Below are 17,050 nucleotides of genomic sequence, written 5' to 3'. Positions count from 1 at the left end.
ATGACAAGTCAAGATCTAACGCAGCAACAACAAGGATTTTTTGAAAGATGTGAAGAATGTTATAATTTGATACAAGATTTTTTAAATGATAATTTACCTTCAGGTTTAGTGCCGAAAAGGCATAAGGGTTATAAATATGATGCAGATTTAAGATCTTCTGTTAAAAGTAAAATTATAGCAAGTATGGAAAGACTAGAGAAATCTATAGATCTACATGGGTATGTTAATCATTTTCAGATTGTTTAAAATTTCTTTAAAATCATTTTACTAACTTCACTTTTATCAGATTGAAGGAAATAGCTATATCATATAATGGAGGTAAAGACTGTCTCGTACTATTGATCTTATTAATGGCAACAATTTACAGAAAATATATTACTATACATGAAACAAATTTCTATTCAAACAAGATAATACCACAAGATTATAAATTAGATTCAATATATATAAATTCAGAAACTCCATTTCCAGAATTGAAAAACTTTATACAAAAATCAACACAATATTATCACTTAAATGCAATATCAATAAAAGATTCCTTGAAAAACGGGTTTAATTATTACCTAAAGGATATAAATCCAAATATAAAATCAGTAATTGTAGGAATAAGATATACTGATCCATTTGGTGAAAATTTGAAAACTGAACAATTAACTGATCATAATTGGCCTAAATTTTTGAGAATTCATCCTATTTTGGATTGGAGATATGTTGAAATCTGGGATTTCTTAGTAGGGACTAACGTTGAATATTGTAAATTATATGATGAAGGATATACTAGTTTAGGTGGAGTTGATAATACTTTTCAAAATCCTGAATTATTAATCACAAATAAAAATTGTAAAGATGGGGAAAATTGTAATGATGAAAATGAAAAGAAAGAATATTTACCTGCTTATATGTTGAGAAATAATGCTGATGCTTTAGAAAGGTTAGGACGTATTAAAAAAACTACTACTTAAAATTATAATAGAGACGTTATAAATTATATATCATAAAAGAGTTAAAACATTTACATCATTATTCATTCAAACATTTATTAATTATGTAGACTTTTTCTACTTGATTTACTAGAATTTGCACTTTTCACCAAAACATCTTTAAAATAATCTTCAGAACATGGTCCAACCCCGATTTCTCCCAAAGCTCTTTCAGCAGAAGTATAACCAATCCGTATTGGTACATTTTCACCATTATTCAATTGTTGATGTTTTGATTTTTTTAATTTTAAATTTTCTAGTTTCATTATTAATTCAACTTCTTTTCTATTATTTTCATCAATTAAATTTTGTAAAGATTGTAAATATTCAACTGATTTTGTTAATATTTGTCCCTTATTTGGTTTACCATCTTTTGTTCCTGTTTTACTAACTGTATTATTTATATCTTCTTCACTTGGTGATTTTTCAATAGGGGATTCTTCTTTTTTAATTTTAGTAGTGGTTAAATTTTGTGTAGATGTTGAATCTTCTTTCGTTATAAAATATTCATTTGGTATTAATGTTAATAATTCTTGAATTTTATCGTTTATATTATCTCTTCTTTTCCTTTCATTACCTTGATCTTTATCATCATCATCACCTTCTAAACCTCCATTATTATCATTACTAAATTGTTTATTGATATTATTTTCGTCAACTTCATCATCTTGTTCATTATCACTACCTTCTTGAGATCTTATATATGCTGAGTTTCTTCTTGAATGAGGTTTAGATATGCCTCCATGATGATGTTGTTGATGTTGTTGATAAGATGATGATGAACCATTATATGAATTACTACTACCAACTCCTAATGATTGAGACAATTGCCTCTTTATATCTAGTGATCCACTTAAAAATTCATCGAAATTTTCTCTTTTTATTGTTGTAGGAATTTGTTGATGTTGTTGTTGATTTTGCTGGTAATTTGAATTATTATTATTGTTAGAACTATTATTATTGAAATTATCATTGACATAATTATCAAGAAATGTATCAAATTGTGACATCTTTCACTTTATATGTTGTATAAATTAAGTGTAGATTAGTATATGTGTCAGTTTATCAATTGATTAAGTTTTTAAAATTAGTTGCAAGTTTAATAGATATTAGTTTATTGTCTCTTAAATTAAATTTATTATTTATTATAATAAATTAAAAGATAAATAAAATAATTAATACAAAACAGACAGACAATAAATTTGGTAGTGTAACAATTTACAAATTTGAGACATGTGGATTTGAAAGTCTTCGGATATTTACTATAATAAAGTTGCGGGTATATAGGATGTGTCTTGAATTAATAAAATACAAGGTACTTTCTTTTAAGTAAAATCGATCAAACTTGGTACAGTACATTAAAATTTTGTTTTGAGAAATTTTAAACGTTCTCTATAAACTTTTTTGATTAAGGGGTTTTGAACTCGTAAATAACTCGTAAAGCAAAAAATTGTTATTCATTCATTCATTAATCACTTCATAGGAGTAGCTATGTAGTCTATATACTATGTACGATTTGTATTTCTATTTATCTTATTAATTTGTTTACATCAAACTCTCTAATAAGTCCTCATCCTTTTTAGCCAATTCATCATTAAGTCTCTTTCTTAATTTATAAAATTCTTTAGTTAAATAATTGACTCTTAAATTATCTTCCTTTGTCAAGATTTTAGATCCAAATTTATTGAAAAAGGAGTACCCATTACACAATAAATTATATTCGTCAATTATAATTTTTAAGATCTGATAAGTTTTGAAATCTCCATTATAACCCAAAAATTTCATTTCATTGAAGATTTTTTCAATATTCAACAAGTCGATGTTACCATAGTATATCCAATTAATTTTGAGGATTAAATTGAATGATTCTTGGTTGAAACATAACGTATATAAATGAAAATCATTTTTGATAAAATTGAAAAATGTTGATATTAATTGAGAATTGTATAATTTGAAGCCTAATTTTTGGAAAATATGATTGGTTATGATAGGTAATGATATGATATTTAGTTCAGGCTCTAGAGGATTTGCAATTGATTTTAACTTAATTTTTTCAATGACTTCATCATGTTGATTATTCCATTCGGTTATATTGTTCTCCAAAAACAAATTTCTCAAATAAAAATTGTTGTTTAAATTTCCTTCATTATTTTTAGAACTTGCTTCAATTTCTTTGATTAAGTTGTTCAACAAGTTTGAGTAAAATTCGTAAATTTCAAAACTTGACTTTAGTTCGTTGATCTTCTCCAATGTAGGGATTAATGCTGACTCACATTTGTTATATAATTTCTCCCTTAATTCTGAATCTATCGAGTGGACAGTAATTCTGTTATTAAAACTTGGAGTAATTTCTTTAAAAAATCCAGTTGTTGAGTCCTTTTTATAATTTGATAACATTAAATTAATATCCAATTCATCTTGCTGGAAATTGGAATCTTTGGTTTCTTTAGTTGGTCTTTTCTCGTATGCTTCTTTTATGAACTGACTTAATTTCTGAAAATCCATTTTGTTATTGTTGGTTGTAAAACCATCATCTTTTAAGTTTTGTAATAATCCGTCCTCCTTGTGTGCTTCGTTTGGAATATGTGTCTCTTTTTGGGGTTGTGCTTGGTTCGACTTGTTTAAATCCTCGTGATTTTTCAGTACACTGGCATCATTTGTCGTTGTATTTAGGTTAGTGGTAGTAGTGTTGGAATGATTAAACTCATCTAAACCATTAAAGTCAGGTAATTTGATTTCAGCTTTGTTATGTTGATATCTTATGTGATCGAGTATAGATCTGACGTTTCTTAATTTTATTATACACGAGAGACAGGGACGACTTCGTATTATCATTACTTTAAATGTGGAGTTTATTTGATCAAATTATATATAAATCAATTTATTTCTGATACTGGGATGGTAGAATCATACAAAAAAAAAATTATATGGTACAAAGAGACATTACTTACAATACAAATTGTTTAATGGACAGAACGAATTTTTATTCCACTCTTTATTAAAGATTACTCTATATGGAGACTGGCGGGTCTACTTTCTTCAAGTTAGAACAGCGTATGATCTCTATACCATCATCACTTTCCTCATCATTATCTCCATCCTCAATAATATTCTTACCAGAATCTAATTCTTCGGCTTTCGCTACTCTTTTCGTTGACTCTATATGATATTCTCTTGATTCGTCATTCACCAATTCGACTTTCAAATAATCACCATTTGGTCCTCTAATATTATCATAATCTTTATGTGGTAATTTCCAGTCATCACCTAATTCATTACATAAAAAACTTGCAATATCGTCACAAAATCCCAACAAGCTAACATCAAACTGACAATGATTTATAGAATCTTTGTTTATTAATATTTGAGGAATATTTTGAGGAATTTTTTCAACTATATCAGCAACAGGAGCAACTTTTAGTGAAGTTCCTATACTTATTAACAAATCACAATTTTGTAAATCTATATTAACATGATCATGAAACCTTTCAGGTAATGGTTCACCAAAAAAAGTTATATCTGGTTTGTATACTCCAAAACTTTCCAGGATATCACAATCATCATTTTTTTTCAACATTTGTTGCTTTTTGATATTACATTTTTTACAATATGGAATTTTCTTGGATCTTATTTGTGGGAATATTTTTTCACCAGGAATTTTATCACCACAAGTTAAACAAGTTGCGTTAGCAAAAGATCCATGACATTGAATTAATTTTTCATTTTTAATACCTGCATAACTTTCTAAATTATCTATATTTTGAGTATAATTTCTTAGTAATTTATTTTTTTGTTGTAATAAATAAATGAATGAATGTAATGGACTGAATATTTTACCAGGTGGTAAAATTTTATCAGCTATTGAATAAAAAATTGATGGATCTAATTTAAATAAATCTAAATCAAATACTTCTTGCGGATCATTCAATCCCATGTTTTCTATCATTGAATAAAAACCTTTTGATGATCTAAAATCAGGTATTCCTAAACTTGTTGATATTCCAGCACCAGTCACTACCAAAATTTTATTACTTTTTTTAATTAATTCTACAACATCTTTGTAAGTTTTAACATCCTCTTTTCTTTGTCGTATCGATTTAATCTTCATCATTGCTTGATGTAGTATATTCACATATTCAATCATATTTTCTTCCTTTGTTAAATTTGATTCTTTAACTAATTCTTTTATATTTTTCGGTATAAATCCTAATTGTAATATCAAATTAACTATATCTTGACATGAAGCTGCAGCTGGTAAATAAGTTTCTAAAAATTCCATACTACCATGTTGTCTTAAGAATTGTCTTGTTGGTTCTATATCTTCAGGATTTATGGCGTTGATGATATCAATATGGTCGTTATCATCCTCTTCTGATGACGACATAGCAGACTCTGAATCGGAATCTTGATGAAATATTTGTTTCGAGATATCTAAGTTGAGCTCTGTCGTACTATGACTATTATTTTTACCATTCTTATTATTTTCATAATTATTGTTATTCTTCTGATTTTTGTTATTGTTGTTATGATCATAGTTATTTTTAACTTTATTAGGATTTGATTCAGTTAATATGATAATTCCATCATTAGAGTCGGACAGGTCTAATTCTTCTTCATTTGACGATGATGACGATGTAATATCATTGAATGGTTTAATTGATATACCATTTCTAGATTTTATGTAAGGTTCGCTGGTTGGATTAGGTTTAAATTTCTTACTTGGTGGAATTTCCGCTTCAGAATCTGAATCAATCAAAATCACGTCTGACATTAATGTTAACAAGTGATAAGAAATTACAAAATTGGTCTTGACTTGGTAATTAGTTAATTATTATTTCATTAATTAGTTTAAAACAAATATGATTCTACTTGAAACATGTATCAAAGTAAGGTGTGTTTGTTTGTGAAAAGATACAAAAACTTGACACAAGAGATGTCACGTGTGCTACCAAATGGTGGTCCAAAATTTGCAATTGATAAAAATATTACCAACAATCGAGTGCAAGTTACGTTTGAAGGACATGGCTTAGGGGATTAAGATGAAAACTTTAGGTGCCTTAAGCTCCAAATTTGCTTATGAATTTTGTGCTAATTAAATTAGATTGCTCGAAAGCAACTGCAAAAAGTTTGGTAGCGAATATGTTTCAGATTTTTGTAGATATGATGAAGCATCTAATCAAGATTAATTTACAAGGATTATTAAAAGAAGTGATTCAAATGAATACAACAATGTGTGCATATCTTAAGAAGATTTTGGTTTTACTTTCAATAATTATTCTGCGAAGATAAGCTAGTTAATGTGAAGGAAGTGTGAACTACTAAATCTTTCATAGTTCAAGATGTAGCAGAGGTGGCATGTAAGATTAACTACATTTAAATTAACATTCTTTAGTTCAGAAATTGAGAATGATTCATCTAATTACATTGCATCTAAAACTCAAATTTTCTAATGATTAAAAAGTCTATAAAATCTGAAGTAAATTTGAAAAAAATCGCGTCGTATTTATAAAAATAAAATAAATAAATTCTTTATATGCAGTTTAAGTTTTTCATTAAAAAAGTTCTATAGGGTCTGGAAAATAAAACATCAGTAACTAACAACCAAAAACTATAATTGATTTTATAAATTATCATATGAAAAGTTAATGTTTGATAGCTTATGAAAATCTCAATAAATTGTTATTCTTCGTTTAAAAAATCAAATATTTTTATGTCTTTTAATTCTTTAACGGTTTAGTAAATATAATAATTATATTTTCTTAGTTCCAATATGATTTTGTGCCTTCTAATGATAAGTTTATAATAAATTATTTAGATTTAACCATTAGTTATTATTATAATATAAACAAAAGAACAGTACTATTATAATTAATTCAATTAAAGATCAACTATATATTACATATCATTTAATAATTTTATTCACTACGATATATCCATTGTTTTAGTCATCACTTTCAAAATCATCATTATCATCACCATCTATTTTCAAAATACTACATGATATAATGTCACTACTAGATATACTACATACTAGTCGGGAATTATTTAATTATGGATCAGACTCATTTTATAATATCAACCATAATAACACAGTCAGTGCTTCATACCTACTAATACCGAATGCCGGAGAACCTGATCCAATTCAAACTGTTGGTCCACAACGAGTTTTTACAACTCAATTAGTTTTAACAACAATATCTGGTTTATTTTTATTCATATTGTTTTGCATTATGAGATACAGGTGGCCTCATATATATGCAGTTAGAACATTACGACAACAATCCAAAAACATTTTAAAGCCCTTACCAAATAACCTATTTGGTTGGATGAAAGTTGTTTACAAAATAAATGATGAAGATATTTTAACTTATTCAGGATTAGATTCATATGTTTACTTGGCTTTTTTCAAGATGGGTATTAAAATATTCTTTGTATTGACAATATTTTCAATATTGGTATTAAGTCCTTTTCGATATTATTTCACTGGTGATTATGATAAAGAAAATATACCGTCAATAATAAATTTAATTTCAATATTGAAATCAAAACCAAATAGACCGCCTGATTTCAATGACGATTTCCCCAAATTCTTATGGGTTTATCCAATTTTCACATATCTTTTTTCATTTGTTGTCTTTTATTATTTATATGATTTTACGGATATTGTATTGAAAACAAGACAAAAATATCTAGCTTCTCAAAATTCAATAACTGATAGAACTATAAAATTAGATGGTATACCCAAAAAATTATTAAGCAGGGAAAAAATTAAGAAATTTATTGAAGATTTAGGTATTGGGAAAGTTGAAGATGTTAAATTAATTTATAATTGGACTCCATTACAATTACAATTTGATGAAAGGAAACATTTAGTATTGAGGTTGGAGTACCTCTATGCATCAGAATATGAATTGGATATTGATATTTTTAATCAACAACGAGTACCAGCGGTAAATCCAATCTGGACTGAACCGACTGGTAATGAATATGCAAGAGAAGAAATAAATACTTTATCAAAACAATTAACCGAGTTGAATGGTGATATAAAATTAACACAAGGAAAATTCGATACGGAAGCATCAACAATAAACGCAAAACAACATCCTGAATTTAGCGTTATTCCATCTGCATTTATAACAATGGACTCTGTTGCATCAGCACAAATGGCGGCTCAAACTATTTTAGATCCAAGAGTTTATAAGTTAATCGTAAGTTTAGCACCAGCACCCAAAGATATAATTTGGAATAATTTAAAATTAACATATGGAGAAAAATTATTAAAATCTTATATGATTACTTTTTTAATTGTGTTAAGTTATGGATTTATTATATTCTTGGTTATTCCATTAACTTCATTGTTGGATTTAAAAACAATTACTAAATTTTGGCCAGCATTAGGTGAATTAATAGGTAGATCAGATTGGTTAACTACTTTTGTAACTGGTATTTTACCACCATTATTATTTACATTATTGAATATTTCATTTCCATATTTTTATAGATACTTATCAGAATTACAAGGTTATTCAACAAATAGTGAAATTGAATTATCAACATTATCCAAGAATTTCTTTTTCATTTTTTTTAACTTGTTTTTAATTTATGTTGCTGCAGGTACTTTTTGGGATTATATGTCATATATTAGTGATACTACAAAAATTGCAACTCAATTAGCTACAAGTTTGAGAAGAATGTCATTATTCTATGTTGATTTAATTTTATTACAAGGTTTAACTATGTTTCCCGTGAAGTTGTTACAAATTGGTGATTTCTTTTTATTGAATATTTTGGGTAAAGTTTTCTTTATCAAGACATTGATTTTAAGAACTCCAAGAGATTATAGATCTTATTATTATACACCACAAGTATTTGATTTTGGTATAAATTTACCTCAACATATTATGATATTTATGATAATTTTAATTTATTCAGTTGTCTCAACAAAAATAGTAACTTGTGGGTTAATTTATTTCATAATTGGATTGTTTGTATACAAATATCAGTTAGTTTATAATTTTGTTCATCCTCCTCATTCAACTGGTAAAGTTTGGCCAATGATATTCAGAAGAGTTATATTGGGATTAATAATTTTCCAGTTATTTATGTGTGGTACATTAGCTTTAGAAAGTGCAATTTTATTATCCATATTATGTACTCCAACAATCTTGGTGACTATATGTGTTTTATATAATTTTGAAAAATATTATGTCCCATTGAATGACTTTATTGCCTTAAGAGCTATATTGAATCCATATAATTTTGATAAAGTATTTGACAATGATGATGTTTCATTCACTTCAGGCGAAAATTCAAACCCATCATCAACTAATTCATCAGCTATACTAGATGACAATGAACACGATGATGAACCAATAGATGAACTGTCATGTTTATTAGGTCAAGATGATGTGGAATCAAGATATGTTGAGCCAGTATCTGTCGAACAACAACAACAACCAATATCAAGTAACACCACCAAAACTAATAAAAAAATATCAAGAAGAAAATCAACCATTGATGAAGATCGTGAACAATTCACCGATTATACTTATCCACCATTAGTTGATCCATTAAATGGTCCATGGGTGGGATTCACTGGTAATATAGTATCAATGGTAGAGTATCAAACTCAAACTGAAAATATCTTAGGGGCAAATACAAATAATGGAGATACAATTCATGATAATGGAGATACAACTATTGTTTCAACTACAGATAGAGAAACTATAATAAATAAAAGATTGACTGTAAGTGAATGGGAATAATTGCGGATGTCGGTTAACAAAAAACCAATCTATTGACTACAAAATCAATAATGAGTCTAGATTTTCTCAATTCAATCAAGTAAGTTCAATAATAGCTTTAATATAGAATCTATTAATTAAAAATACGTTTCTAAAAAAATTTCTTAATTAAAAGGTATGGCGTCCTATATGTACTTCTCTCTAATTCCAATTTATGTAAATGCGACCGCAACCTGCATCAAGTCGTATGATTGGATCTACAAGTAAATATAAGAAAAACAACAATTCCTGAAAATTTGGTAAATTTTTCTTCGTCTAATTTATACATTGCGTATATTAATAAATTACTAATTTATAAATTATATGACAATTAATTAAAGTTTTTGAATTACATAATTAGAATTTTCAAAAATAAGTCCGATCGCATGCAGATTATTTATATTGTAGAATTTTCTTTGACTACTAATATTTGGTAAATATTGTCAGGGCTACTTCAAAATAAAATCGCGAGGTTGACAGGTTCAATCCGTTAAGTTAGCGACGACAACGAGGTTACAAACAAGATTGCTTAGAGGTTTCCTCTCCTGTTATAGAATTTCCTCGACTTTCGATTTTACAAAAATAAGCTGGTATTGTTGTAGCTTAGGTAAAGATATAAAATTTATGTACTCTAATTTAATATATACTTTTACAGAAACGGAAAAAATAAAAAATAATTTAATTGATTAGTCTAATTTATTAATTTGAATCTCGTCAAATCTACCTTTTAATTGTTCAAACTTAAACTTTGAATGGTTAGGCGTAATGGATCACAAAAGTAACACTAAGAGATATTTTTCAAATTAGTCGAGTTCATCATATAAAAAGAAAACCTAATTGGAGAGATATAATTTGCTTCTAGAAAAATAGAGATTCAAGTATTTTGATAAGGGGCAGGTTATGCAATCAACTACCACATTTGTCAAATTAAAAAGGGCAAGAAAGATCTACAAAAAAATTGATCTGAAAATTAAGGAACCGATTTTATTTATTATTTTAATTTTTGCTTTGCGCAATCTAATTTTTATAACACAAAAATGACTGTTTTACTCAAAATGAAACATAATTACAATTTTGTTATAAAACTTACAAATTATATTTTGTAGGGAAGGTTTTTGCACCCAGATCTACTGATGGAATTAAAGATCTTCATGTATCCAATAAAGCAAGATTACGTATGTGGTTTAAAAACGATAATATTAAACTTTTATTATGAACTAAATAATGCAAACGAAATGATGAAAAATACATAGATCTAAAATATGAAATAAACGATACCGAACTAAAACCACCAACCTAATCAACTCAATTACCTTCATCCTCCTTATTATCACCAACACCAATATCATCACTACTACTACCATTACCACTAGCTTGTGAAAAATTTTTCATTTTACTTTGATGAATTTTTCTCAGTATACTAATTTCATTTAATTTTTCCTTCCTCTTATCTTTATCATACACATACTCGGGTTTTATAAGATTATAATCACACGATAAACCATATTTAGAACATGCTCCACAAGTAGGTTGATTTTCATCACATTTCAAATGTTTAATTCTACATATCCAACACCCCTTTTTTGATCTTGGTAATAATCTTCTTCTTGTATATTTTTTCTTTGGTTGTTCTTCTGATGAAGGTAATGTTGGTGTTGCTGGTGACTCTGGTTGATCGTTTAATGTGGATTCTGCATTAATGTTTGAGGAAGATGATAAACGTTGTGGTTGTTCTAAATGTTCCATTTCAATATCATTAACTGGACTGGTTTTCGTTGAAAGTTTCTTAGTCTCTTTCTTAGCCCTTGGTTTTAGTGACTTTTTAGATTGTTTTGGTTTCAAGGACTTTTTGATAGATGAAGCAGAAAGTGGTGTTGTACTTGTTGATGTTGTGTTACTTGATTTTGAAGATTCATGTAGAAACAGTTTTTGAACTTGCATATGAGGAATCGTATACTCTTTATTATTACGAATTGTACTGACTGGTGTTGAATTTACTGATGATAATAGTGCTATTGAAGGTTCTGAATTTTGACGAATTGGTGTACCTGCAACATTTGAAGTAAAGTTGTGAGGTGGTGGTGTAGATGCAACGTTCTGTGGTTGAGAATATGATCTTTGTTGTTGTTGTTGTTGTTGTTGTTGTTGTTGTTGTTGTTGCTGTTGTTGATTTAACAAATTCATATTTTGAGAATAAAAATTATGATAATGTTGATTTTGGATGTGTGAGGTATTGGAATTCCTAAATGTAGAAGTAACTAATTCTGATTGTGTTCTATTTACTTTAGGAGTTGTTCTTTCACCATCAGTTGGAGTGCTGGAATTACTAATATTGTTACTCATAGTAGTCAACGATGAAGTTAATGCAGAATTCAAATTTTTTCGTGAACTTGTGTTTATTCTTGATAATGAAGATTTTTTAATAATTTTATGTTGATGAGTTGAATTAGGAGTTGAATTTGTTGATGATGAAGATGGTAAAATTGGACTTTTTATTAACTTAAAATTTTTTGGTAATACATCATCTGAGATATTAAAATGAGGTTGAAGATTTGACAATTCTTGATTGAAATTTTGTTGTTGATGTTTTTGTTGATGATAAAGTTGTTGAAATGATGAATTTGATGTATAACTTGAAATATCTGAAAATATTGGGGTGTTTGTATAATCTCTACTTGAAGAACTTGAATTGTAATTATTCTGGTTCTGCATATAATTTTGGACCCTATTTTGAGAATTTGGTGGTTGATATTGATGTTGATTAATTTGAGGTGGCAGAAATTCATTTTGATAATGAATTGGTGGTGGTTGTAAAAATGTTTGTTGTAAAGGAGTTTGTTGAACAGATATGTTTTGTTGCTCTTGTTGAGTATGTTGCAATTGAGTAGGTATTGAATCATGATATTGATAATTTGATAAATTTTGATTAACACCAGCGTGATTGAATTGAGGTATTGAATCTAATGAAGCATTTGCAATATCAAATTCTCTGGCATTGATATGTGAAAAATCATTATCAACTTCAAATATATCATTTGATTGATTTTCTGCTGAATATAAGTATTTACTTGACGTTTGTTGTTGTGAAATTGAAGGTCTACTGCTATAACCAACTACTTGATAAAATTTGTTCAATTTTTGATCTATGTTGTTGACTGAAGTGACTGAAGTTGATGCTTCGGGGTTAGAATAAACCGAATTTTGATGCATTGATGAATGATGAGGTTGTTGTGAATGATAAGTATGTGGTGAATCATGATCATCATCAGTTTGGATAATAGATTGATCTTGTGATGATGACTGATTGAACTGATAGTTTGTATTTATATTATGAAGATTTTGATTTTCAGATCTACTATGAAGTCGAATGCTTGGTGATGTATTAATTGGTGGAGGACAAGGTAGATTTAAGCTATCAAATTGTAATAATTGATCTAATACTGAAGGACGATTTAATTCATTTGATTCAAATTGAGTATTATTGTCGATATTATGGTTCATATTATTATTATAATGATTTATATCCTGCTGATTATTATTTTGTATTTGATTACTATCAAAATTAAAAGTTTTCCTGACAGGTGATGAAGAATTCATAGCAGATGAAGGTAGCAAAATTGTATCTTCAGCCTCAATTGATGATGTAGGTGAGGAAACCGTTGTAACAGGTGGAGTCATATAACTTATTATATTTAAGAAATAATCTGGATTAAAATGATTGTCAATAGTCAATTTGGAAAAAGTTTTATAGTTGAAAAATTGTGGAGTTAATTGAAAATAAAATAAATGAGGTAGTAAGATAGACAGTTACTGGAAATTATTAAGATTCCTTATATTATTTGAAGAATTTAAATACTAAATTTATTTGAATGTAAACGAATGTGAATAAATATGGTATTAACGTTGACAATAATTGAGTTATTTACTGTAAATTAAAGAATGAATTGATTAGTTAGTTGTCTACTGAACAGATTTAATTCATAAAATTTGACAAATGAATTGTTAAATTGATAAATTGTAAAATCAAATTTGGTTGTAAAATAAATTGAAATTAAAAACAAATTGGTAGCAAATGATACTTAAGTAATTAATTATGTAATAAAATTTAATAAATAATTTTAATCAGGCACCAACTGACACAAAATAAACTAAAAGTAGATAAATTTTTTTTTTTATTATTTTGCCTTGAAAAATTTAAAAATAAAAAAAAACAAAAAAAGGATTGAAATAACTTTTTTGATAAAACTTTAACTTATTTAAATAATAAATCTTATATTGTAGATTTGAAAAGATTAAACTTGTATCTTTAGCTGGTTTGAATATAAAATTGTTGGGCAATTTGATACTTTGTTAATTTATTAATGTGGTTGTAAGGTAGTTAATTGTCAAAAAATCGAATTTGAATGATCAAAATATGAAACAAGGTTGTTAAGTAAATCCCTAATTTGATTAAATGATAACAAATAAATATGATAATGAAGAAGTGAAATGAAATATCCTGTCAATTAAATAATGAAATAGTGAATAAAATTCATCAATTGTGAATTGAATTGACAATAATGTGATAAAAATGTATCTGCTGGTGATCTTAATGAATGAACCAAATATTTACACAGACAATTGATGATCTTCACAATAAACCTCTAATTTGAGACAGATTTTATGGATTGAACCAAATTTAGTGAGAAATTTTTATAAGAAAATTGAGTTCAATATATATACACACACAAACGTAAATAACTTTCAGCTAAAATTTAAATTTAATTAAACAAAGTTTAAAGATAAAAACTTTTGTAACCGATTTACTAAATATGATGTAAAAGTAAAAAGTATTTAATACATTTATACGTAAATTGAAAAAAGTACCTCTTTGTTTATCTTTTTTTATTTTTCAAATTTTTCAAAAAAAATGGGGTCCAGTAAATTTATTTTGAGTTAAAATTAATTAATTACCAAAAATAAAAATGCGTTTAACAATTTATACATTTTGTACCAACTAATCTAATTTAAAGAAATGTACATTACATATATATATATACAAAAAATAACAATAAAACAGGATTCATTTAATATATTTAACATATCTTACATGTTTATATATTTATCCATACGTTTATTTTATTTATTTTAAGTACTTAATTTTTAAAGTTAATTTGAATTATTTTAATCGACAAAAATTAATAAAAAAGTTTGAAGAATTATCAAGTTAGATCCGCTTTTTTACCTTTCTGAACTCAATCAACTTTTGTATAAACTTCACCCCCCAATCCAACCCGGAATTAATGTACCAATTGTTAAATTAGTCAGGTTCAATGACAAGCAATTATCAATATGATAACATGATGGTACCTTTTACAAGCTGATCGATTAATTCTCACAGAATTGCTTTAATATACTTTAAAATAGAATTGAAATATAAAGATACTCATCTCTTTGATTTATTCATATTTAGCGCTCTATTGTTTTATCTAAATTAAATTACAAACTAACTGCTATTTATTGTAATTTAGATAATATCTATCTAAAACTTTAATTTGAAAAGTAAATTGAAAGTTTAAATCTTTTATTGTTTGATTCGGACTTAAAATGAAAACTCAATACTATATTTAATCAACCTAGAATACAATAATACAATTAAAATTAAAAGACTGGCGAAAATTGAAAAATTAACACGATAGAGATATATTAAACAGGTACTGAAAAAAGCATCTAGAAAAATTGTCTGTCGATAATGCATTTCGAAAACGGCCCATTTCGTATCACTAACCAAAACCTAAATCCAGTTGTTTTATTTTATAAAATATATGTTGTTTTAAGTGAAAATTTTAAGATCCAAAAAGGAAGTATTAATAATCCATGTTAGTTGGTGCCTCACAACTTAAAATTTTCAAGCAAAGTATTGTAAAAAAAAACTTATAAGAGTGGTATTAGTAAATGTAGATCTGACTAAAATAACTTACTAAAGGTATCAAATCTTTTTTACCCCTAATAATAACAAATTTACGAATTCTTACTTAAAAGATAATTTTTTGTAGTAGACAAAAAGCTTAATATTAAAACTCAATTAAATTTTGAAATTTTTTCTTAACGACTCATAGTACAAAAGTTCAAGAAGATAAAACAATTAATATTGTATATATCCGTAGTCAGTCAAAAATTTAATATTAACAAGGATTTACAGTTATTGATATTACTAAATTTGAACACTTTTGTCACTTTAAAAGCTTGTATGAAATAAATATCCTAATTGCTATCACAAATTTTGGTGACCTAGACCAGTAAAACATTCGGGCCAATATTTATTATTTGAAAATTTTTCCGGAAAAACTCTTCGTGTAAAAGTTTGTATTGTTATGCAAATTAATAAGATCATGAGAAAAACTACCTGCCAAAGTAACCATATTTTTTTAATTGCATGAAGTCAATAGTAGTTATAGTAGAATTCAATAGATGAAATATTGAATGGATAAACTATTAACAAAAATGCACTCAAATACAGCTGTATATTAAGTAACTATACATACATACAAAAATAGTAAATTATGCATTTCTTATCATACTATTATTAATATACATAAACAGGTTATAGATTTTTCCAAAATGCCGTTCAACTTATTAATTATTTATTAGTCAACAGCCATAATTAAATCAATTGAGTATGTAATAAGCTCAAAGTATAAATATTTCTTTTCTTGGGATGGCACCAAAAATCATACCATCGTCTATCGATAAGAAGTGCTTAAAATTAACTGAAAGTGTTCATAAGCTCAAAATCAATCATCAACAACTCCAAAATTTTGGTGAACAATTTTGTTACTCAACAAAAAATAAACTTTTAAAAATGCAAATCAAAATACACTTGAGAATTCAAAATAATTATTGTACAAAAATTTTTTGAAGAAATTGTATACACTTCAATTTAAAAAGCCAATATATGATTCGTCACCAAAGGCAAAGTTTGTTTTAACAAGATGAGCAACAATATTATTCGATTGATGCTTGTACCTGTGCACCTTCTTACAATGTGGCAAAGACATGTCATTGATATATCAGCTTGAAGGAAGCTCGGTAATGATACTTTGATTTTGTGCAACTATAGCCTCTTGCTTTCAGACAATTAAAATAAGAGAAAAATATGATAGTTGTAAAGTAACACTCAGATATTTGAGTGATCTGAAACAGTTGGTTTATTTTCAATTTCACCTATTGTGTATGTATATTAACTTTGATCATCGTCATGTATGTAATACTTTGCATTATTGTTGGTTTTGAGGATAATATTTATTT

The 17,050-nt window shown here is 26.8% G+C and overlaps 6 protein-coding genes across 6 annotated transcripts; 2 read left to right on the top strand and 4 right to left on the bottom strand. All coding sequences in view use genetic code 12, as the record gives it.

The window, feature by feature from the left end:
• Positions 1 to 962, top strand: FAD1 (FMN adenylyltransferase; the record flags this gene model as incomplete). The annotated part of the gene is made up of 2 exons (XM_051764755.1): positions 1 to 218; positions 287 to 962. The coding sequence occupies 2 exons, from the start codon at positions 1 to 3 to the stop codon at positions 960 to 962; spliced, it is 894 nt and encodes a 297-aa protein (XP_051618136.1).
• Positions 963 to 1,039: 77 nt separating this feature from the next.
• Positions 1,040 to 1,990, bottom strand: RTG1 (Rtg1p; the record flags this gene model as incomplete). Its single annotated transcript, XM_051764754.1, has 1 exon — positions 1,040 to 1,990. One exon carries the CDS (start codon positions 1,988 to 1,990, stop codon positions 1,040 to 1,042), a length of 951 nt encoding a protein of 316 aa, XP_051618135.1.
• A 535-nt stretch (positions 1,991 to 2,525) lies between these two features.
• KGF54_004092 (uncharacterized protein) lies at positions 2,526 to 3,815 on the bottom strand (the record flags this gene model as incomplete). Its single annotated transcript, XM_051764753.1, has 1 exon — positions 2,526 to 3,815. The coding sequence occupies one exon, from the start codon at positions 3,813 to 3,815 to the stop codon at positions 2,526 to 2,528; it is 1,290 nt and encodes a 429-aa protein (XP_051618134.1).
• Positions 3,816 to 3,990: 175 nt separating this feature from the next.
• HST1 (histone deacetylase) lies at positions 3,991 to 5,751 on the bottom strand (the record flags this gene model as incomplete). Its single annotated transcript, XM_051764752.1, has 1 exon — positions 3,991 to 5,751. The coding sequence occupies one exon, from the start codon at positions 5,749 to 5,751 to the stop codon at positions 3,991 to 3,993; it is 1,761 nt and encodes a 586-aa protein (XP_051618133.1).
• A 1,234-nt stretch (positions 5,752 to 6,985) lies between these two features.
• KGF54_004090 (uncharacterized protein) lies at positions 6,986 to 9,745 on the top strand (the record flags this gene model as incomplete). The annotated part of the gene is made up of 1 exon (XM_051764751.1): positions 6,986 to 9,745. The coding sequence occupies one exon, from the start codon at positions 6,986 to 6,988 to the stop codon at positions 9,743 to 9,745; it is 2,760 nt and encodes a 919-aa protein (XP_051618132.1).
• Positions 9,746 to 11,068: 1,323 nt separating this feature from the next.
• On the bottom strand, positions 11,069 to 13,441 carry UME6 (Zn(II)2Cys6 transcription factor UME6; the record flags this gene model as incomplete). The annotated part of the gene is made up of 1 exon (XM_051764749.1): positions 11,069 to 13,441. One exon carries the CDS (start codon positions 13,439 to 13,441, stop codon positions 11,069 to 11,071), a length of 2,373 nt encoding a protein of 790 aa, XP_051618131.1.
• Between the last annotated feature and the right edge of the window lie 3,609 nt (positions 13,442 to 17,050).

Source organism: Candida jiufengensis (assembly GCF_024610255.1).
Source record: "Candida jiufengensis strain CBS 10846 chromosome Unknown scaffold1, whole genome shotgun sequence".
Taxonomy (NCBI): Eukaryota; Fungi; Ascomycota; class Pichiomycetes; order Serinales; family Debaryomycetaceae; genus Lodderomyces; species Lodderomyces jiufengensis.
This window is presented reverse-complemented; position numbering and strand designations above follow the sequence as displayed.